A 23,823-nucleotide genomic window follows, 5' to 3' on the forward strand; every position below is an offset into this window, starting at 1 on the left:
CAACCACAAAACAAAATCCCTGAACTTATTTCCCAGGGGTTGCTTTAAATCCTGAAAGTCAATTATGCTCTGATCACCTAGATGAAATGAGCTGAACCACACCAACTTGCCTTATCTGGCTTCTCAAAGTGTATCATTTGCTGTTCAATAACCTGGAATACCTCAAAGCTTTCACTGAATCTTCCCTGGATTGCCACAAAAACAGGAATATTTCTTGTCAAATTTCCTCTTCACCCTATCTGCAATCTCAATCAAACTGAAAGGAACAACTATATTCCCAGAAAATAAATTAAATAACACCCAATGTGCAGACTTCAAGGAACTATTGATAATGACATTAAGATCTTAAGTAAAGTTTGATCAATACTGTAAAACAGCAACTTTAAGGAGGGTGGGGGAGGAAAATAAATTTTGAGTAATATTAGTGAGTTCTATATCATGAGAAGAGCATGTACACCTCACTGTTCACCACATAAACTGAATACCTCTAGTTGGACAGGTCAGACTACGATGCCAATCAAGGAAACAAACAAAAAAGTGAACCATCCTCTTAAGTACATAAAAGGAGAATGAAAGATAGATGAAGCTAAGTAAAACAGGGTATACCAGCACAACTTGATGCTTACTGGGTGTGGGCAAATACCTCAGGCCCAGAACAGCCACTAATTTACTTCCTGCCAAAATACGTATATAATGTACAAGAAAGAGTCAAAAGTCAGCATAATCATACCAAAGAACTTTTTCTCAATATAGTCAGATTTTTTAAGTCTCTGGGCTTTCCTTCAAGGAGTTAAAAATCCCTTACAAAAAACCATGTGAAAACATTTTCATCAAGATGAAAAACCTCATAAAGATGAAAAACCACAATTATAGAAATTGTTATCAGACTTTTTCATAACTCATCTGTCCATAAAGGAAGGGAGCTAGAAATACCAAGCCCCTTAAAAAGAAAGCATTAATATACTTCTTCCCAACTTATGCCCACCATACCAGACCTAGATTTTCAGGATCGATATTTCCAATCACAGCAGAAGTTATTTACCACTTACTTAAGTACATAAGAAATGTCTTTTTATTCATTCATTGCTTTCCTTTATTTTACTTCATGTCAATCTCTGAGGTTATATAAGGATGTGTAATAATGAGGAAAATGACCAAATAAGAAAGAATTGTACAAGAAGGGAAAGGAAGTGGATGCAGGTGACCATGAATACATACTATAATCCCAGAAGACAATAGTATGCTTTGGCAACTAAGCAATTACTATCCAGGGTGTAAAGGCAAATAAAATTTAACAATCTTCTACACTATGACTTACTGAAACTTCCTTAATTTTACAGTAGGATGTTTACAAAAAAACAAATGAATTTATTTTAAATTGTCAATCTCACCTGCCCCCACTCAAGTCTAACTCTGGTGCCTCATCTTGGTATGGAGGTAACCCTGAATTCTCAAGATCAAAACCACCAAAATTCAATCTCTCATAGTTCTACCAAATAGGAAAGATTTTGAATGTGAACCAAAAAATAGACTACATGACCACCAATGGGAGGAAGACCTAAATAAAAAATCAGAGAAGTTTCTTGCCAATAGGCTGGTCACTGGTTGATGAAATTGGGGTGGAGGGGATGTTACATGCACTAAAAGACAACCATCCATGTAAGATGTAGTAAGATTATTTATACACCCAAGTAGATTGTGCCCACATCAATGACATAATGGAATATAATGGATATAACTATCCCAAGGATTTAAAATCATATGCAAAGGCCAATTAGTAAAAATAATAAATAAAAGTTGCCATTTTACAGCCCCAAATCATAAGAGCTATGTGGTAAATATGCTAAAATTAAGAAGTATTATTTAACTGAGAATGGAAAGAAACATAACTAAATATGATGAAACTCTACAGAATTCTAAAGGGTGTATCAAAAGTCTTAGTGCAATTTTGAGTTTTAATAGGCTAAAATTGCACTAATTAGGATACTATTATATAAAGAAAAACAGCTGTGAGAGAGTACATTTGTGATAAAGTAAATGTGATAAGTTGGTTAAACTGAAAACCTATTAATTATGCAAAATACCTTTAGGTTACTGTACCAAGTCTGTCAACCTGGGCTTGCTTTCTTACCTTAAAAATTGGATATATATTAGTTATAAAGTGTTCTGGGGTCACAAGCCTTTTTTTTTAAGTCCAAACTTGTGGTTTTGTCCATGCAGTAAATTTCCTTCACTGTTGTATATCAGCAACATGTCTGCAACTTACTATTTTAGGACAATGAGAGGCTGGGTGATTTGCCCAAGGTCACATGGTGTGTGTGCGTGTGTGCGTGTATGTGTGTGAGTGAGAGAGAGAGAGACAGAGAAAGAGGGATACATAGAGAGACACAGAGACAGAGAGGGATGGAGGGAGAGAGGGACAGAGAGAAGAGGCTTACTCTACTTACTTTAAGGATCATCAAATGATCCTTACACAATCCCCTCTCTTCACAGAAGAAGAACCAACCAGGATCCTGCACACCATTCAAATATTCAGAAGGCGACTACAACTTCCATCATTGCTTATCCATGCTCTGCTTTTAAAGTGCAAAGTAAAGTGTTTCCTGAGTGACAGTGTCACATAGCATCTGATACCATAATATCTATACTGTTGAATTGTATTCAACAAATACTTAGGAAATCCTTATTATACACACAGCACTGTGTCAGGGTAAGGAAGATGTAAGAGCAAACCTTCCCCTACTGGAACCACATATACATTTTTAAGTTGCACATAAAACTCTGAATCTAGTGTTCAGCATATTTCCAATGAGTTACTACTGGCATCTTATGAGTAGAGGTATGCTTCAGTCTATACATTCTTCACAGTAGTTAATATTGACTAATATCATTTTCAATCATCTCACCCTGGAGAAGTAAGTGCTACTTGTTTTTTATGTGAATGTGTTACCTCATACAAATTTAATAGCAAAATTTCCATTCCATTTAGTGTTAAATTTCAGAATATGCACACACATAATGCAGAAATGGATAAAACTAAATCAGAACTATTCGCCACAAGTTAAAACATCTGCAACCTAAATTGTAAGAGTTGCTCAATGTTTGATTGGGCAGAGCTATAGCTTTAGTTTGAATTGGATATTGGTAAATATGCAGAAGTTAATAAAACCAGAAAAATATGGTAAAGAATAAACCTGGATAACATTTTGCCATTCACACTTCAACAAACTGCCCTGTAATAAGAAAAATTAAATATGACCAAGTGCAAAAAAGTTCAAGAACTTTTAGCTAACTCAAAGACTTTTTCATCCAAATGGGTGTTTGCTACTGTCTAGTTTGCAAACCACTTAGAGAATCCTGAGTGGCAACTGTTCCTCTTCTTGCTTTCCACATAGTTTCCAAACTTTTCTTACCAAAGACAAGACTTTATTCCTAGTCAAGAGAAGTATTTCCACACTTCTGAAAAATTCTGGTTAAGAAATCAGAGGCTATCTATCTTTTAGCAAACTTTCTAATAACTGGAGACTACAATGACTTTTGAAAGTGTATTTATGCTTTCAGTTTTATTGATGCATTTTGATTTTCTATTATTAACATTCAGAGATTACCCCCACTTTGAGGGAGTTCTCTTGTAAGTCTAGGGGTATACTGGTAAATGTTCAACAACAATCTCTCTGGGGGAAAAAGGGACTTTATTTTTATTTTATTATATTTTTATTTATTTTATTCTCAACTTAATAAGATATGCATATCCATAAATAGTAGAATGGAAAAAATGAATGCACATGAAACTGCAGATCTATTACATACAACTTGGTATTCCTTTTAAACATATAATAAAGTTATCAGGTAACTTTCTTTTTTCCCCTTTTTTACTTCCCTCTGCTCTCCCTATAGTTAGCTACTGTTTGACACAAATATATACATATATGTAAAATCACTCTATACATACTTCTATTTATTAGTTCTTTCTCTGGGTGCAGATAGCATCTTCAGGACACATTTTGAAGATTAATATGCATTATTAACACATTGGAAAAGGAAAAAAAACAAATTTTCTACAACAGATACACATAGGCAAAAAAAAATGCTCCCAATGGCTGTGTGTGTGTGTGTGTGTGTGTGTGTATGTAATCCCAAACCATAAATCTATCTCCTCTATAATCAGTCTTCTGGAGTCAGTCATTACATGGATCATCATTATTACACCTTTCAAAGTTGTTTATAGTTGTTGTCATGTTATTTGTTCTCTTGGTTCTACTCATTCCATTCTTTGTTAGTTGACAAAAGTTCTCAAAATTGTTCATTTGTATAATGCTGATATTATAGTGTCCTTCTGGTAATTCCACTTCACTCTGTATCAGTTAATATGTCTTTCCATGTCTTTTTGAAATCTATTCCCTCATTTCTCTTCTATCACTTACATATGTCACAATTTATTAAGCCATTCACCAAATTTGAACACTGTCTTAGTTTGCAGTTTTTGCCACCCCCAAAAAGAGCTGCTATAAATATTTGTGTGCAGTAAGGACATTTCTTCTTTGACCTCTCTTGGTTATAGGCCTAACAATGTGCATTTAGGGTCAGAGCACATATTTTTAAATTAACTTTTCATATAAAATTATAAATTGCGATAGGTGGAGCCAAGATGGTGGAGTAGAAATTATAAATTGCTTTCTAGAATGCTTGTACCTCTTTACAGGTCTACCAAATCGTGCATACATATTCCTATTTTTCCACAGCCCCTCCAACATTTTTCATTTTCTTTTTTGTCTTCCTTACCACTGTGGTGGGAGTGAGGTAGAATCTCAGAGTTGCTTTAATTTACATTTCTATAATTAATGGTGACTTGGAGGATTTTGAGAAACCAACAATGTTTCCTTTTTCTCTTTTCTGCTTCAGATAAATATACATTCTCAAATTCTGGGGCAATTCAATAAATTATATTTCTGAGGATAGAAATAATAGAAGTCATTCTTTCTTCCCCTAGACTTCCTTCTTTGAACAGAATTGCTTTAAAAAATGTTAGAAATGGGAGAAACGCTGTTAAAGGGAAAATGGTTAAGTTCTCTAAAGATAAACATCAAGTTTTGTTTGGTTTTGAGAAATGAAAGTCAACAATTTCCATATTCCAAAGCAAACAAACTAAATTTATGATATAAATTGACTATGGTATAAACACACATACTAGATACTAGTAGCTCGCACTCCCTTGGAAACTGGATCATTTTTTTAAAAAGAGCTTTTACATGTATTATCAATCACAATCACTCTACAACACATGTTTTGCTTAACTGTTTTAGAGGTTGGAATTGGTTTGAGCATTCCATCTGTAATGTTTATGGTGCTAAAAAAATAAAATGCCAATTTTAAATTTTTTTTATTAAAAAAATATGTTGGATGTCCTAACCAACCTAACCATCAGTACACAAAACAATGTAAGAACAGAAAGTATTATCAACATGAAACATAAAAATCAATAAAAGGTAAGGTGATAGAAAGCAGATCAGACTCAAAAAATTTGTATTGCTATCTTTCCTTTTCAAATTCCTACTCTATTCCTATATTCTAATTCTCTGCATTTTCTCTTCTGTATTCTGTCTTTAACTCACTGTATTTGGAAAATGCCACTACAAAGCACTAACTTGTCTCTCCAGAGGAACCTTTAGAATAATAAGTTTAATAATTATAAATAATAATAATAACATTAATAGCTAGTATTTATAAAGGTCTTTAATATTTGCAAAGCACTTTAGATATGTTATCTAATTTGAGCATCATAATAATCCTATGAGGTATTGTGAGATTGTTATCTCTATTGTACAGATGAAGAAACTGAGGCCAAATGTGAAATGACTTGTCCAGGGTCACACAGTTATTGCCTTTTGACTTTTACATGCAAACAGTTGTTTACTACTCTCTCTACTTCCACTCTAATACAGAATACATTAGAGTTCTGCTTCTACCACCAAAGTCAGGAGGGAAAAACATTTTCCCATGGAAACAATGCAATAATGGATGGCAGGACATTGTTTAGCCAGGATTGATACTAACTTTCAGTCCTAGGCAAGTCTCAGAAATCAGTCATCATTTTTAATATCTATGGAAACATGCATTATGGTTCAGAACTGACTTAAGAATCTTTGGAAAACAACATCTTTCTAGATCTCACATAACACTTTGAAACTCTTATGCAGGATGCATTATATTCTGGTATTATAATTATTTGATAATTATAATTTTAATTATCTTATTTAACCTACCTTCCCCCAGTCTTCTATAACTTAATATTTGTTTAGTTAATTGAGGTAATTTTGCTTGTACTTCTTGAATGACAGAATTTTAAAGCTGAAAAGGTCCTCAAAAATCATTCAGTTAAACCCCATTTGTTAATAAGGAAACTGAACTTCAAAGTGACTCAATGATTGATGCATGGCCATACTTTTTTTTAAATATGTAAAACTGATATGACACATTACATTATCTAATTAGCCTTCATGCCTCCTAACTTTCATTAATGTCTTTTCTCAGAACCTAATTCCAAAAAATAAAATTAAAATGCAGTCTTTCAAAAACTGAAAGAACCATATTCAACTTATATATTTAGTAAAGGGAACCCATTCATGTAGGTCTGTACGGCACTGTTTTGAATTAATCAAAAACCAGATTCTCAGATTCAGTTAGACTCTGCTCAGTCTGAACTGACTAGAGATGGTAAAATGATTATTTTATATATTGAAAATTACTAATTTTTAAAAATATACTTATTTTTATACTCAATTATATACTACTTTATTCCATTTCATACCAAACAAACTGTGTATTTCCATATAAATATAAGAGAAAAAAGGTGTATTTGAAATTGCAACCCCTATTATGTACAATTTGCTTTCTTATAAAAAGAATATAATAAATTCAACCTCTGGATTTCAAAGTTGTCTTGTTTTTCTATGTTTCTTTCTGATCTTCTGTTCTCCTCTGTATTTTTCAAAAAGATTCCTTGATGACCCTCTTTTTTTTCTTTTTTGCTACTTTATCCCTATTCCCTCTCCCCGCATTAGGGAAGGAAAAAGGAGAAAGGAACAGGGAAAGAAAAGAAGAACAGAAGGGAAATAAAAAAGGGAAAGGGAAGGAAGCAGGAACATACTCCTTATTGTACTTGAGTTTATCACTACTCTAACAAGTCACATGTTTCAACCTAAGTCTTCTGGGAACTGTGACTACATAACATTGATTAAGGCTCTTAAGTTTTTCAAAGTTGTTTTTACTTTATAATATTTTCATTGTACAAAATCATTCTCCTTGTTCTATATCAGTTCACTAAAATCTTTCCAGGTTTCTCAAAAACCATCTCTTTTAATCATTGTGTTGTTGCTGTTGTTGCTGCTGCTGCTTCTGGTAGCACAATAATTTCCCATTACATTTATATCCTCTATTTTGTTTAGCCATCTTCCAGTAGATAGACTTGACTTCAAGTTTGGAGTTTGGAGCTACTATGAAAAGAGCTACTAGAAATGTTTTTGTACATATGGGTTCTTTTCCTCTTTCTTTAATTTGTTCAGGGTATAGGCCTCATAGTGGTATCATTGGGTCAAAGGATAAACCCAGTTTAATAACTTTCTGTACATAGTTTCATATTGTTTTCCAGAATGACTGGACCACTAGTTTACAGCTCCACCAACAGGGTGCTTGTTTACAACAGACATTCCAACAATTATCATTTTTTTCTTGGTCATTTTTTCCAATCTGATGGGTATAAGGTGAAACCTCAGAGTTTCTTTAATAGACTTTTTCTAATTATTTGTGATTTGGAGTATTTTCTCATTTCATTGTTGATAGCTTGACTATCTTCCTTTGAAAATTGCCTTTCCATATTCTTTGATATTTTATCTACTAGAGACTGACTCCTGCTCTTGTAAATCTGAATCACCTCCTTAAACATCCTGGACATGAGAACTTTATCAAAGAAATTGCTGCAATTTTTTTTCCCAGCTACATTTGCTATTCTCATTTTTATTCCATTGATTTTATTCCTGCAAAAATCTTTTAATTATAGGTTTGCTTTATGTGGGATGTGGCAGGGGATGAAGAAAAAATGGAAAATGTAAACAGATAAAAACTATGATACATAAAACACATTTAACTAAAAAGGATTAGTTATTATCTTTCTTTTAATTATCTGTTTATTTATTTTTTGCTTTTTTGAGGGGAGAAGGCAGGGCAATTGAGGTTAAGTGATTTGCCCAAGGTCACACAGCTAGTAAGTGTTAAGTGTCTCAGGTCGGATTTGAACTCAGGTCCTCCTGACTCCAGGGTCGGTGCTCTATTCACTGAACCACCTAGCTGCCCCTCTGTCTTTTTTTTTTTTTATATTATATTAAGGAATCAGGGTTAAGTAACTTGCTCAAGGTTACACAGCCAGTTATTTCTGGGTGTGGTGCTGAGTGCCTGAGCCTGGGATTCGATCTCCAGGTCGTCCCAACACTGGAGCCGGTACTCTTACTGGCTGAGCCACCTGGCCGCTCCTAAGCAATTGGGGTTAAGTAACTTGCTCAAGGTTACACGGCCAGGTGTTTCTGGGTGGGTGCTAAGTGTCTGAGCCTGGGATTCGATCTCCAGGTCGTTCTGACACTGGAGCTGGTGCTCTTACTCGCTGTGCTACCTGGCCGCCCCTCTGTCTTTCTTTTTAAAGATGAATCCTGCATTTTTTTAATTTAAATAACCCCTCATTTAAAGAGCTTTCTACAAAATCAAGTATTTTTGATCTTTAATACACCTCTAGAATATAGGAAATTTCTACCTTGGTTATGTTTTTCTAAGCATTATAATCTAATACTTATTCAAATTGATCTAAGTGATGGAAAATTATTTCAGCAGGTGTTTAAGTGACTTTTATCAACATATAATTTCTGTGGCTCAATGTATCTCTTAAAATGAAATATTTTGGCAAATCACTTCAGCTTTTTGCAGATCCATTTCCTCATGAGTAAAATGTATGACTTGGACCAGATCATCTATAAATCTCTGATACAACTCTATTATTCTCTGATATTTCCCCCATTTTTCATACAGGATTTGTTTATGTTGCCACATTAAAATTCAGCTTTACCAGGATTTCAGTATTCTTTCCCATGGGATTAAAGGCACAGGCTTCTCTCATGAAATAATATATTAGCAGAATTAATTCTATAACCCCACAACACAGATTTTATCATGACTTATTTTGTCAAAATGAAACTAGAAGTTGGCTCAAATAAACACTTGGTACAAAATGTACTTAAGAGTACATAACAGAAAATGCAGCTGAGGTATATATCTTCTCAAAGTCTAAGAAAAATTGCTTGTATTTTTAAAAATTTGGCATGTGTGTATGTGTTTGTGTAGTGTATAATTTAGAACATATCATGCTATCTTGTAGTCCATAATTATAAATGTAACTGGCAAGATGTATTTAAAAAAAGATGCCATTTGAGCTGATGACTATAAACATTCATTAATTAAGGTCATGTTCACATGTCTAATGTCAGTTAAAATAATTGGTTTATTTGAACTGAGTTCTCCTTGTTCTAGTACAGTGAATTTTCCTCAGATACCAGTAGTTCACCATTGTGAATTGCATTTAACTAGAGCTGACCAGCTTCCCTAGGCATGTCAGCAGTCTATATTTGTATTGAGTGACAGTGTAAAGCAAGATAACAGAGTCCCAAGAGAGACAATTATTGTCTTTTATGAATGGAAAGTCTTTTTTGACCCCTTCCTCTCCCTCTTAAAGCCCTCTAACCACCTCCAATCAGTTGCTACCAAATTCTATTTCTCCCTCCTTCATCCACCTTCCTCTAATCATACCTTTACCACCCAATTATTCCTTCTCAGACTATTCTAACAGACCCCAGATTGCTTTGTCTCCAATCTGGCCTTCACTCAGCAGCCAAAATATTCTTCCTAATTCACAATCATTAACCATTCCACTCTGCTTACTCAAAAAACTTCAATAGCTTATAATAAGAGAAGCAACATGGGATTCAAGGTAGAATTAGATGTGACATCAGGCCCTGAAGTCAAATCTGACCTCCAACATTTAGAAGCTATATGACCCAAGACAGGAAACTTCATCAATGTGACACAGTCTCCTCAATTGCATAGTAAAGATAATTATTGGAGTACCTTCCTCAAAGAGCCAGTACAAGATTCAAAAAAGATAATTATATTCATTATTTCACAAACTTTAAAATACTACATAAGTGTCATTGCCATTACAATAAATACAAGCTCTTCTGTGTGTGTATAGTCCCAGAGCCCTACACAACTGCTGAATTGAGTAGAACTGTAATAGAACCCAAATCAATCAATGTTCTAATAGCCCTTCCAAGTTTCTCATGAAATGTTCAAATACCTAGAATAAGAAGATACCACAGTCAATCACCTAGCAAAAATCATCTCTTCTTGTGAAACTTCAGGTTTCAAAACAAGGAGAAAGTCACATGAAGGACAGAATATTCTCAGTATGGACTAAAATATGCCTGAAGATAGAGGGAAGGGGGAGAGAGAGCCTCCTACACACACACACACACACACACACACACACACACACAATGGGAAGAGATGGCTTTCAATTGAATTACAATCCTATAAACAATCTGAAACACATATCCTAAAAACTATTGACCCCATGCCTTCTTTATTATTAAACTACTTCACTTCCATGTTACTGAAAAAATTTCATTCCATTTTTTCCAATGTCAGGTATATACATAGCCAGGCATTAATTAAGGGGATAAAGAGCCTTCAAAGGGATTAACTATGAGATTTGTGTCAAATGCAAGCTGTTCATTCTCTATGTCTGGAAATTTCAGCAGCAATTTGATCCCTTAACATAGCAGAGTTTATGAATGTTTTATGAACTTCATTTCAATATCACTCCAACAAATGAGCTCTAGTTTTCACAAACCCAGTCTCAGAGAAGACAATGAATTCCAAGTTCCTTTCTAGGAATTTCAAACTGTCTCTAAATCAAGTATGAATTACTATAGGATCTCTCCTTTACTCTATAAAATCTCTGACACAGACCCTACAACTCCACCAAAAATGTACGTATATTAACTGACAAGTCTTGACAGCAGAAATCACCATGACTGTACTTAAATACTGCCTTATTTTAAATGGCCTAGCATATAAATAAATTATGAGGTGTTATACGGGGGGGGGGGGGGGGAAGGGGGAAGCTGAGTCTTAAGAAAAGTATTCAAGTGGAAATATTTTTTAAAAAGCAAGCTCCTGGGAAGAATTTATGCAGACATTAGAAAATTATTCATGGATATTTTACTATTTTGTAAATAAAAATTAATCATGAGTACATTTATAGAGAAGTACTAGAAAGAAAAAGGAAGAGAGGACAGTAACTTTACTGACATAAGAAGAACCAGAGCATGATCACAGTCATGTTATAAAAACTGAAGACCTGATGTGAATTCATAACAAAATCCAAGTGCGTTCTCTGCACCAATATGACCACAACAAAATAGGCTGAGATCAAATTACTAAATTCCTTTGAGCCTCCATGATACTCCTGGGTCTTGTAGCCCTTTAGCTGTCAGGTTTATTATGTCTAATTCTGCCTTTTTGCTGACTCTAAAACCCCAACATTTGTTCCTCAGAAAGGTGCTCATCCAAGAAATCTATTCCTCCCCAAGTCTCAGATCCACCCACTCTCTACCTCACCTGCTAGATCTGGGGAGGAGAAACTCCCTCCTACCTACTACATGTTAAATAAAGGAGCAAAACAAAAAATTCAGTGTTCTATTTTCCTTACTGTCAGGCCAAATCAATTTTTCAAATTCCCAACATTTTTAGTTTTGCTTTTCAATCAAGTTGGTAACTGATAACCTAAAGAGATTTTTCATTCTTGTCAAAATCAGTGGAATGCTGGTAAAACTTAGCAAACTAAACTGGGTAGATTCCATATTCCCTATTTAATACCAACAGATGACAACAATGCAATCTCCTATGTTCTCAGTTAGGGTTGGTCTGTGCTCCAAACAGAAGAATCAATACAATTAAAAAGATATAGGTTTCTGGAATGTAAACACCAAAATAGAATATAAAATAGGGATAACTTTTAGTTTCTAGATAAATTAAGGTTCACAGATTTGGAGCTGGAGGGCCCCCATTTTACAAAAGAAGCTAAATAACCCCAGGTTAGGTCATACAGGTAATAAATGGCAGAAATACCTCAATCTTCTGATTCCAAATCAATCACTCTTTGACCCTCCCACTGATAATGAGCTACATCTCTTCTTCTCAAGTTTAAGATACAGGCTCCAAATTGTTTTCTATCTCCTCTCTTTGGCCCAACTCCTCAAATTCTCCACTGCTTCTCCTCTGATTAAACTAAAACTGACTGAAGGGGAATGGGGGCTGGGGGATGTGAGGGGCTAAAATTACTGCAATGAAAACAGTATTCTCAATAAGTAGAGAAAAACTATTGTGGGAATAAGGAGTGAGGCACCTTTGAAAAGACTTGATATATTTAACTTCTATTTTTTTTTCTTTTAATGAGGATATTTAATCCAGTGGCCATGACATCTTCACTTGCCTGGGTTCAGAGAAGCTACAACAACATGCTAAACATAAGAAAGGGTAAACTGGACTTGCTGACAAGCCAGTAATATTTTCACACAATTTCTGGGCACTTTTAAGAAACCAAGCAAGGACAGGTTTAATTGACTTTTTCAGTCAGGGGTGGGGGGAGAGAAAGAAAGAAAGACACGAACAGACAGAGGAGACAGATGGAGAGAGACTGAGACAGTAAGAAAAAGACAGGGAAAGAGACAGAGAAAGAGGAGAGAGACAGAGGGAGAAGAAGAGGAGGTAAAGGGGGAGAGAAGACTAGTCTGTAAATAGAGGTGCTAGAATATGAAAAAAAGAGAAAATACATACTGGGATGGAACAAAAAAAAACCCTCACACATACATCTTGGGACCAAATTTCCCCTAATGAAGTAAAAAGTTAGATCTACTTGATACTCTCAATATAGACAATTTTGAAAAATTGGAATGTCAAAAGAATCAGTAGCTGCATTTGCCCTCAAAATTAGCACTTCAATTATACTGTCAATCTTTACAATAAGGTCTGAAATACTGATCTGTGAGCTTCACCTCAATAGCCCAAAAGGTATTAAATGTGGATTTCATTATATCTTAGAAATCCATGACGTACACGTGTACAATATATTCCTCTTTTCCATGTTTAATCTAACTTAAGTTGTAACTGTTTGGTAAACCTGAATCACTGAGAGCCAGTCTAAAGACCTATGAGTAGATGCGGGGCATTTTTTTTTCTTCTGAGAATTTATCCCAAATAGTCTCCCCCCAAAATGGTGTATATCAGAATAAGAACAAAAATACCACTCTCTTCCAAGCCTCATAGCTAGAGAGACCTCCAAATTAAGTCACTACATTCTATTAGATTGACTTAAGGCAAATATCAATACCAAAAATGTTTTTTTCCCCCCAGGATAATTATAATCTAAAGAATAATCCTCAAAAAGACTGCTTTGTATTTAGCAGATAATTGAACAGGATATGAGGTGATAAATGCGTCTCTTTGAAATTTTTTTCAAATCAATATATTAAAAATATGTCTGAGACAACTTCTGAAACACTGTTTGATTCTTCAGACATTTAAGTAGCATAATTTGAAACTATTTTCCCAGGAGTAAGTCCTCAAACAGCACTCAGTTTTAAAAGGCTGTGTTTCAAAATGCAGGGTTGGGGATATGGTTTTATCAATTTATTAGAAAAAATGCATAAAAATTTTCTTAGCATTATTATGAAAAATTTCCAAAGCCGTACTCAGTTCTATGAGGATCCTACTGTTTATATCACTGTTTGTTTGCTTGATAACACACCCCACACAGGAAGAAGCTTTTCTTATTTTTGGCTTGTTACGGCATGAAAATAAGTAATGTAGAGCCAAACTCCTTCTCACCGAATTAACCTACTTGCCATTCCCCATGCCCAACATTCCATCTCCAGTCTTGATGCTTTTGTAAATGTGGTTTACCATTCCTGAAATGGACTCCCTTCTCAAATCTATTTCTTGGACTCTGTGGCTTCCTTCAAGGCCCAGCACAAATTTAACCTCCTACACAAGCTTCATCCTGAATCCTCAGTTGCCAGTACCCTTTCCACCCCCAGAATAACTAACAAGTATTAGTTACATTGCATTTATTTTGTATTTACTTATCTGTGTCCATGTCAGGAGAATATCAGCTTTTTAAATAAGGACTGCCTTAGTTCAGTATTTGTATGCCTAGAACCTATCAGAACACCTGGCAAATAGTAGGCATTTAATAGATGCTGAATGAATGATATGAGGAGAAGGGGACAGCTAAAGGGAATGGAAAATGAGCCCTACCATGACAAATCAAAGGTGTTGAGAGTGCTCACCTCAGAGCCCAGATAATAGTCATTAAAAATACTTTGGTTTGTGTTTCAGGTACTATTTGAAGATGTTCTCAGCATTAACCATGTAGCTCAAAATGTTTCATTAGTGTACTGGCCACTGTGGAAAATGGACCATATTTACAAGTTAAGTTCCAGGGAAATCTCAACTTTTGATTTATTTTCATTGTCCATGGCACGATTTCTCAGAATCTGTTCATCTCCTAAAATCCTGGGGATTACCTCATGGGTATTATACGAAACTGTCATTATAAACCAGGCCCTTGATGAATTGAAGAAAGCAAGTTTTTATTAACTCAGGAGTAATAGTAGAGGAACAAGGAAAAAACATTTGATGCTGCCAGTGGAGAGATTAGTCTCAGAATATCTGGCATTACCACTTGGAAAATCAATATGAAGGCATGACAGTCAGAACAGCTAGTGCATTCCTTATGTGTGAAAGAACCAGGTAACCCAAAACCCACCAAACAAAATGTTTTTCTTAATCCAGCTTTTACAAAGCAGCTGGGTAAGTGGAAGAAGAATTCTCAAAAATACCCGTGTGAAAACAACACTTACTAATTTGTTTCTCAAATAATTAACATGGAAAGACAATGTACAAGGTAGGTACTGAAAGGTTTATGTTTAAGAACTCCAAATTTGTTCTCTACCCCCTCCCAATATGAATATTTCAAAAGGACACAAATAACATAGCCTATGTAGTATAAATCAGGAAGGAACAAGTCCATAGTCCATTACATTTTCAATCACACTAGGAGGCAGTCTCCACCTTCAGTAAATGCAGTTTCCCTCATAGGCACAGGTCCTAGCAAGCTCTACTCCAACCTCAATAACCAGGATTAGGTCAGGAAATAGTATTGTATGTTGTGATTCCATAACATGATATTCAATGTTGTACAATCTGGCTCAGGTATCAAGCCAGCCCATTTCTCACTCACAGGCTTATTTCTCACTAACCTTCTATTTTCCCCCAATGCCAAAGACAAACTGGACCAATTATTCTTCTCTGAAAACAACTCTGTGCCTCTGCTCAGGTTGCTGCCTCTGCCTTTCATCTACAACTGTCACTTTCAACATAAAATCCTATCCAGGTGGAAGGCATATTACTACCTCTGATTTCCCAGGGTGCTTTTTGAGACCCTTTCTCCATCACCTATATGGCTGAAGAAAGGCACCAGACAAGCAATAAGGAGATTCAGATCCACCATTTATTACCCATGTGACTAAATTTCCCTGGGTATACGTTTCCTCATCTGTAAAATGGTAATAATATAGTAATACTGTCTCATCTTTAATTTAAAGAAGGCTTTTCAGTTGTGTCCAACTATTCATGACCCTATTTGGGTTTTTCTCAGAAGAGATACTGGAGTGGTTTGCTATTTCCTTCTCTAAATGAGGAAACTGAGGCAAACAGGGTTGAGTGACTTGCCCAGGGTCACACAGCTAGTAAGGGTCTGAGGTCAGGTCTTCCTGACTCCAAGCCTGGTGCTCCACCCACTGTACCACCCAGCTTTCCTAAAGCAGAGTAGATAAACACTCATTGTTCTTAAAATGAATAACTGACCTTCAGCCACCACAGGACACTTTATTAACAAGTTATCACCAGCAATTTTTTTAATAGGCAATCATGTAGGTCCCTGAGTCAACTGTGTACTTCATCTTTTTTTGTTTGTTTGTTTAAGGCCATAAGTGGCTAAATGATTTCCCTGAGGTCACCCAAGTGTTCTGCACAGGACCTCTGGCTTTCCAATGTAATTTATCTTATACAGAAATAACACAGAAAGTTCTCTCTATAATGGTCAACTGGTCTACTTTGTTAGTGCTCCCATAAACCAGTGTGAAACAAAAGATAATCAGTTTGGGTGACTGCATAACCCTACCTCATAAAGCCTGAAAACAGAGGGCTGATCCCAAATATTCCTTGAATACTTCTCCTTTCCATAAGAGAAATTAAATGTTCACAACTAGTCTATGCTATCAAAGAAGCCAAAACCTACAAGCCAATGAAAATAGATTTGAAATTGGAAATAAGATGCAACTACTTAATATCAATAAACATGTTAAATATAAACTAAAAGCCTAAAACTACAGTTCAGTATTAATTAAATAAGATTTTCATTGACAGAAATGGTCTTATTTCTTTGTATCCCTCTCCCACAATGCTTTAGATACAGTATGTATTCAGTAAACATTTAGAAATTAATAAGTATCAAAGTAACTATAGTAACACTCAGATACTTACTAAATGATACAAAACTGTTCTCCTTTCTAGGTTCTATAATTTAAGAAGGGCACCAAAATACTGGGTTAAATTCAAAGAATCACAAACAATTGAATAAGACCTTAGGAGGAAAGGGCTAAAAATTGGCATTCTTTGCAAAGAGAAAGAACTCAAGCACAATATATATGCTTCTTACCTATCTGTACTGTGGTAAAAAAAAAAAAAAAAAAAAAAAAAAAAAAGGGCAGGAAGGATGTGTTGGACATTATCAATTCATAAATAATCCAGCAAGCAATTATCCAGTTTGACAACCTATACTACTATTGGGCGATACGTTCATTTTAATCATCCTGTTCTTCCCATTATCACAGATGAACAGGAGGTAGCTATAAATAAAAGGAAGAAATGACTAACTGGGATGGTTGCTGAACACTGCATGTGTTTCTGGGAAAAGTAACCCAGTCGTTTGGGGGGAAATCTTTTAAAAATAATAAAAAGATGGATTTGGCTTACATAATCTGGAGAGAATCTCACTGGGAAGCATCTTCTACATTTTCCCATCCCCAAATCCTATGAAACTCGAGTTTCTATTTCCTTAAATGTCAAAAGCACATGTTTTAAAAACAGAATTTTTCAGGACCCTCAAAATGAAAGTACTCTTCTCCTACCACCTCACTGCTATGTATCCAGGGGCTACACAACTCATTTCATGTAGATACATAATTTCTGAATTTTTAATCACTCATTTCATTTTTTTAATGTCTAAAAGGTTTATAATACAGTTAGTAAGATTTTGCCATTAAAATGACAACAGCCACAAAGTAATTACTTGTTTGAATACAACACCATGGATTACATGGCTAAAAAAATTTACCAACAGAAAAACCAGAATTTCAGAAAACCTCAAAGTAATAAGCTGCATCAATTGACGTAGTGTACTGTTTTTATACATAAGGCAAAGAAAACAGAAATAGTAGGATAAAAAAGTTGATTTCAAAAATAAAATTAAAAATGTTTTCCATTACATATGCATGGTTCTTCTGGGGTTAAAAGACTTGAAATGTATGGAGGGTTGTTTTTTTTTGTAATGTTCATAACATTTTGCTATTTCATTTCTTCAGGGTAACTGAATTTGAATTCCATCTCAAATTTGCAGAGATATATTATATGAACCAGATATAATAGATAAGGCAAGTGCCAGTATGCCCCTCCCCACCAAATATTAAATGACCTAGAGAAAGGACACTGAGTATGTACTCTGTAGGATTTATGGGAAGACAAAAAATAAACACATAGGGTGGAAAAGCCTGGGTGGAGAGAACCCAAAGTACTGAGCTGAAGCATTTCAGCACTGCAGGACCTTATGTGCCTTAATACAGTATCTCTAGTTTCAGATGAACCTAATACAATCTAAATGGGCTGCACAGAATAGAAGTAAGGAAGCTCTCCTGTCCCTGGTCCAAAGCTCAGTGTATCAGAAGAATGTTTTAATCAAAAAATGCAGCTGATCAAACATTTTCTCAAGTATGACCTTAGTATTTCTCCATGAGTCATAGACCAGAAGGCAAGATGCAACCAATAATACCCAGTCACATACTATATTTTGGAATAGAAGGGGACTTTCTACTAAGGTATATCTCCTAAATCATTTCACAATAATAAGGAGACATCAATTATGACAATGTTTACCCAATCCTATCCTGACAGGTATAAGTAAATGAAATTTCCTAAGAACTGAGATAAATTCAATTTTCTTATTTATGCATTCCCTTATAGAATAAGTGATTTGGTAATAGCAATGCTCGAGGGCTTTCAAAAATGTCATTTGGCCCGCATGGTATTCGCAGACTTGCAAGCTAAAGCTTCAATAGGCCAAGAATTTTTGCTGATGATTTCTGCCTCCTTTTTGTAGCTTCAGAAAAAGTTTCATTTTAGTACCAGAGGATCACCTGAGGGTAGCAAAGTTACTCAACACCTGGTTAACTATAGAGCTCTGCCTGTTAACAGTATCTGTGTTGGAGATAAATTCATCATCTTTCTGCCTCCTTCACTCCTCTTCACTCCTTTGCTTTTCAGTCTAACAATTTTATTTCACCGACTCCATCTATAGACCAGTGTTATTCTGAGGAAAACATGTTATTACAGAAAGATATTTCCTAGGAAAACTGATCTGTCTTATGAACATTAGACAAGATTTTCATCTCCTTGCAGGAATAAAGATTCGATGCTTAGTGTTTGTTATCCAGAATACATTATGAAAAGCTTGTGGCCTGCCTCCATTTCTAAATGTATCATCATCATCATCATCATCTTATCTGCTGATGACAAAGAAGAATGTGTAGGCTTTGAAGTCAACCACTCCAATGCCCCACCCAAAACAAATTCTTGACATTAGGGCTACTCCTTCACATCACATCAACAAATATCTGAAATGAGAGAGAAAAAAGAGGCACAAACTGACAGGGTGTTGTCTGTGGACCACTGTGTTCATAATGCAGAAATTCATTAATGATACAAACACAAACATAAACCTTTAAAGCAGAGTGATATTGAGGTTCGTGTTTAATTTAGCAAATAAGACCTACTCAGTTAAGGTACTCTGGTGGATATATAGACGAATAAGCCATGACTTCAGGGAATTTACAATCTCATAGATGATTTAAATGCTGCCAACAAGTCAAATATGCTAACAGCAACAGAAGAAATTACAGTCATTTTTCTGGAAGTTAGGCAAACCATGTTAGAAAAGACTATTTCAGCCTTTGATTCGTTAATTAAGGTTGTAGACAGGCAATTTTAGTTGTTACCTTCTTTACTTCATCCCCTTTATGAGAGAAAGGCAAAAATCAAACTGACGTCAGGGCCTCTTTCTCAATAGCTAGGGGTCTAATGCTTTTATTGGGAGACAGCATGCATTGAGCCCTTGGCCTCACAATTTAAAAGTACAATTACATTTTCTTTCCACAACAATAATCGGATTATATAAGAACAATTCTAAATCTCAAAAAAAAAAAAGTTTAAATTGTATGCAATATGTTCTATTGAAGAAATCAAGGGAATGAATAAAATGCTTAAGAAAGTTGCCACATTTTTAAAAAAGTGAAATACAAGTCATAATACTTAGACAACTAATTCCCAAAACCCTGAAAAATTCAGCCATTCAGGTTGCTGCATTCTCTAAGTAGGGTTTGTTTTGCTGTGATTGGTAGAAACATGTCACGAGACTCCATGTATGATCACAACCTTATTTCTTATCCTCTGTGGCTAATAGAAGAGTCAGTTCACTATACTTTCTTTCACTTCATACTCACTCTGTCTTTGTCATCAGCTACATCACAGAGGGTGTCATCAAGGTCAAGGATCCCACCATCACCATGCTCTAAACGATGAACTTTTATCCAATAATTTGGATCCTACAGAAAAAAGAATACAAATAATTAATATCTTTGGGAGGACATGCTATAAAGGTCATATAAAAAAAAGTTTCCTACTTTTAAAAAGGAAATAGGCTGTCATATTTATAAAATCACCAAAGATTCAAGCATCTCTACATCCATGATATTCACTGCATCCCACTTTATTCATCTGTTCACTAAATGCAGGAAAGTGCTGGGGTGTGGGGGGTAAGGAGTTGGGGAGGGAGGATTTACTGGTTCCCAATCTGAATTGTTATCTCTTGTTAAGGCTTTACTGAGGTGCTATCCCCTCCAGTGTAGTCTTCTTCTATCTTCCTAAAATTATCTCACGGAGCCTTTTGTTTGGCTCTGTCCTCTGCTCCCATAACTCCCAACTTAATATTCTACTTATATGTGTGCCTCAAAATACCCATTACTGATTGTCTTGCTACCACTTACTTTTGCCTTTGTATGCTTTTGTATCCCATACAAGTTCTCTGAATTCCATAGGTACTAAATAAATGATTGTTTCATTTAAATGGCTTAGGTACATAAGAAAAATGCAAAATCTCAGGAAAAGGCAGTTGTTTTCATTTTTTACTTTCAAAATATAAGATTTTAATGTTATGAAATATTCTATAAATTAATATGAACAATACTACACCTGACATTTTGAACTCTTTAAAATTATAAAATAAATACTCCTTGTATTTAAGCCAAGCTCCTGTTTGGTTTGGGATTTATTTGTTGGGTTGGCATAAGGCAGGGGGAAGGAGATGAAAGTATACAAAAATCAAGGAAAAGGAATTATCATAGTTCTCTTGTTATCAAATGTTCCTTACATATTTCTTTGCTTTTAACAATCATTATAAAATACAAGGGTCCACAGCTAGGTTTATACTCCAAGAAGAAAGACAGAAAGTTTTCATATAGTGAAAGAAAAAATGAATTGCAACCAACTTTGTGGCAGCATAAAACTGGAAATAGAGACATACAAATGGAAAATGACTAAATAAAAACATGGTGTATTTGTGTGCAGAATATTATTGGCACAGTGAATAGAGCTAGGTGGCAGCTAGGTGGTACAGTGAATAGAGCACTTGCCCTGAAGTCAGGAGAACCTGAGTTCAAATCTGACTTCAAATACTTAACACTTACTAGCCATGTGACCTTGGGCAAGTCATTTAACCCTAATTGCCCTGCCTTGCCCCCACCAAAAAAAAAAGAGTATTAGTACACCATTAAAAAGTGGCAAATATGAATAATTCAGGGAATTATGAGAAGACTTGTACAAACTAATACAAAGCTAGGAAAATAGAGAATAAAATGACTATGACAATGTATATGAGAAAAATGAAACTGTGCACTGTAAAACTGCAATGATCAAGCTGGTCCCAAAAACAAATGGACCAAATCTCTTCCTTCCCCTCTTTTCAGAGGTAGCAGACAAGAAGTATGCAATGTTGCTTATACCCTGAGATGCTATTATATGTTGACTCATTTTGCTGAATTGTTATTTTCCTCTTTTATATATATATATATATATCTTTGTTAATACAGAATTTATCAATGAAAATAAGATTTAAAGAATAAGTAAAACACAAGGCTTACTTCTGTATCTTTAAATTAAATTTAATGCTAGTGGGCAAATCTTATATGCAGGCACCCCACAGTCCCTTGCCCATAACTGGGTGTTTTTGACAAGGGTTCTCCATTCATGGGTTTCTATTTTAGTTGTGCTTTAAAACTTCTAAAGTCTATCACATGGTAGTACTATTACTTGAAGTCTGAAGCAACACTTGATAAATAGAAGCAACATCTTTAATCTACAGTGGGTAGAGCCAATGAAAGATGTATACACCCATTAGTAATGGACACCATTCACTCTTGTGAAAAGTAACATCTAAGTTTAAGTTATTACCTAATCTATGTACAAAAAGTAATGTAAGTATCTGACAGGCACTTTTGTTCATCAGTGTTCATTGCACTACTAAAGTCAGTCTAATTCTTCTGTAAACCTACTGGCTTCCAAGTAGTCCAAGGAATCAGCTTTTACCCACATAATGTTCACAGTGTGAAACAGATTGTCCATGTCTAGGGTCCCATTGACATTGAGTGGGTCATAAATTACTACAGGTGGGTCTTAAATGGAACCACATGCTTAGCATCTCTCTTTTTTCTTTTTTTTTTTGAGGGAGGAAGGCAGGGCAATTGGGGTTAAGTGACTTGCCCAAGGTCACACTGCTAGTAAGTGTCAAGTGTCTGAGGTTGGATTTGAACCCAGGTCCTCCTGACACCAGGACTCCAGGTGCTCTATTCACTGTGACACCTAGCTGCTTCCGCATCTCTCCTTTTTCAACAGCCCCTAAAGGAGATCACTTAAGGTACCCAAGAAGAGCCTACTTCACAGAGGTCAGCAGGATAAGAGATTGTCCAGAGATAAGTTGGACACAGTGGCTTTCCCAATGATTTTCCCTCATGCTATGCCCAAACAGGCTCCAGAATGAGAGCAGGTGTCAAAACCTTATTATCTTTTATTCTGGATCTGAATTTCACTGCCCTTTCCAATTACTCTAACCCAAATGGAAGTTGGTGTAAAGCAACAGTTTTCTAAGTTCTTTTATTCTTCTCAAGATCTATCTCCCTCTTTTTAAGGGGAATCCCAATGTTGCACCAGTTTGCATTTTATTTTAGAGCACTCTTTACTTTCAATAAAGTCATTTCCAAAGAAGTCAGGCAATAATGAGCATATTTGTTTCTGGAAACCACTTTTACCCAAGAACAAAGGTTACTTTCTCCTGTTAATAATAATGTTATTATTAGACAGCTAGCTGTGCAGTGGATAGAGTATGAGACCTGTAGTTAGAAAGATAAGAGTTTAAATCCAGCAGGCAAATCCACTCTGGTTTTCCTCATGTGTAAAAAAAAAAAAATAGTCCTTATCCCTCATGGTTGTGATGATAAAACGAGATACTTGTAAAGTTCTTTGCAAACCTCAAATTAGCATATAAATGCTAGCTATCATCATCATCACCATCAGTATTTTTGTTATTTCTTTGCTTCCCATTCTTTCAGAACTCATCCTAAACAGCACTTGGAAATTAAGAGGTAGTCTTCCAAAGTGAATTTTCCCCATTGCTACTCATAGTAATGTTGATAAACTTGTTTTTCCTGAAAGTCAGGGGCTCAATTGTAAACTGTGTGGCATTAGAGATTTTGTATAGGTTTTCTCCAGCTTTGCTGTCTCCCTTCCATTCTACTGCCCATTTGTACTCTTGTTGTGTACACCACTGCTACCAAAGGGCATACTTAGCACAGTGTTATGGACCTTTAATAAAAACTGTAAGAGTGATGATGATGATGATGATGATGAAGAAATCTGGTATTTATATATCAGTTTTTACGGTTTGCAAAGTCCTTTGCATATAGCGCCCTATCACTACCTACCATACCAAGTACCATTACTCTACCCATTTAACAGACAAAAAAACTGAGGCATAGAAAGGTTCAATGGTTTATTCAGGGCCACACAACTAGAGGTAAACATGATGTAGAGTAATGACTGCTGGATTTCAGTGAGAGACCCTGAGTTTTAATCCCAGTTTTAGTTATTTTTACAGATTACATGATTTTGAAAAAATTTATAACTCTTTGACTCTCTGTTTCTTCTTTAGCACAGGGAAGGCATTGAACTAGATGGCCTATAAGGTCCTTCCAACTCCAAATCTATGAGGTAATGAAGTAT

The 23,823-nt window shown here is 35.3% G+C and overlaps 1 protein-coding gene across 20 annotated transcripts in view; it reads right to left on the minus strand.

Annotated features, from left to right (window-relative positions):
- PARD3 (par-3 family cell polarity regulator) overlaps positions 1-23,823 on the minus strand; it is a 739,747-nt gene that overhangs the window by 583,171 nt on the left and 132,753 nt on the right. For all 20 annotated transcript variants that reach the window (XM_069086491.1, XM_069086485.1, XM_069086482.1 and 17 more), the window contains exon 2: positions 19,995-20,096. In XM_069086491.1, coding sequence (XP_068942592.1) covers positions 19,995-20,096 — 102 coding nt within the window. The remainder of the gene's footprint in view (positions 1-19,994; positions 20,097-23,823) is intronic.

This window comes from Petaurus breviceps, unplaced genomic scaffold (assembly GCF_028583685.1).
Source record: "Petaurus breviceps papuanus isolate PSGF00001 unplaced genomic scaffold, PetGlider_PUasm1.0 178, whole genome shotgun sequence".
In the NCBI taxonomy this organism is placed as follows: Eukaryota; Metazoa; Chordata; class Mammalia; order Diprotodontia; family Petauridae; genus Petaurus; species Petaurus breviceps.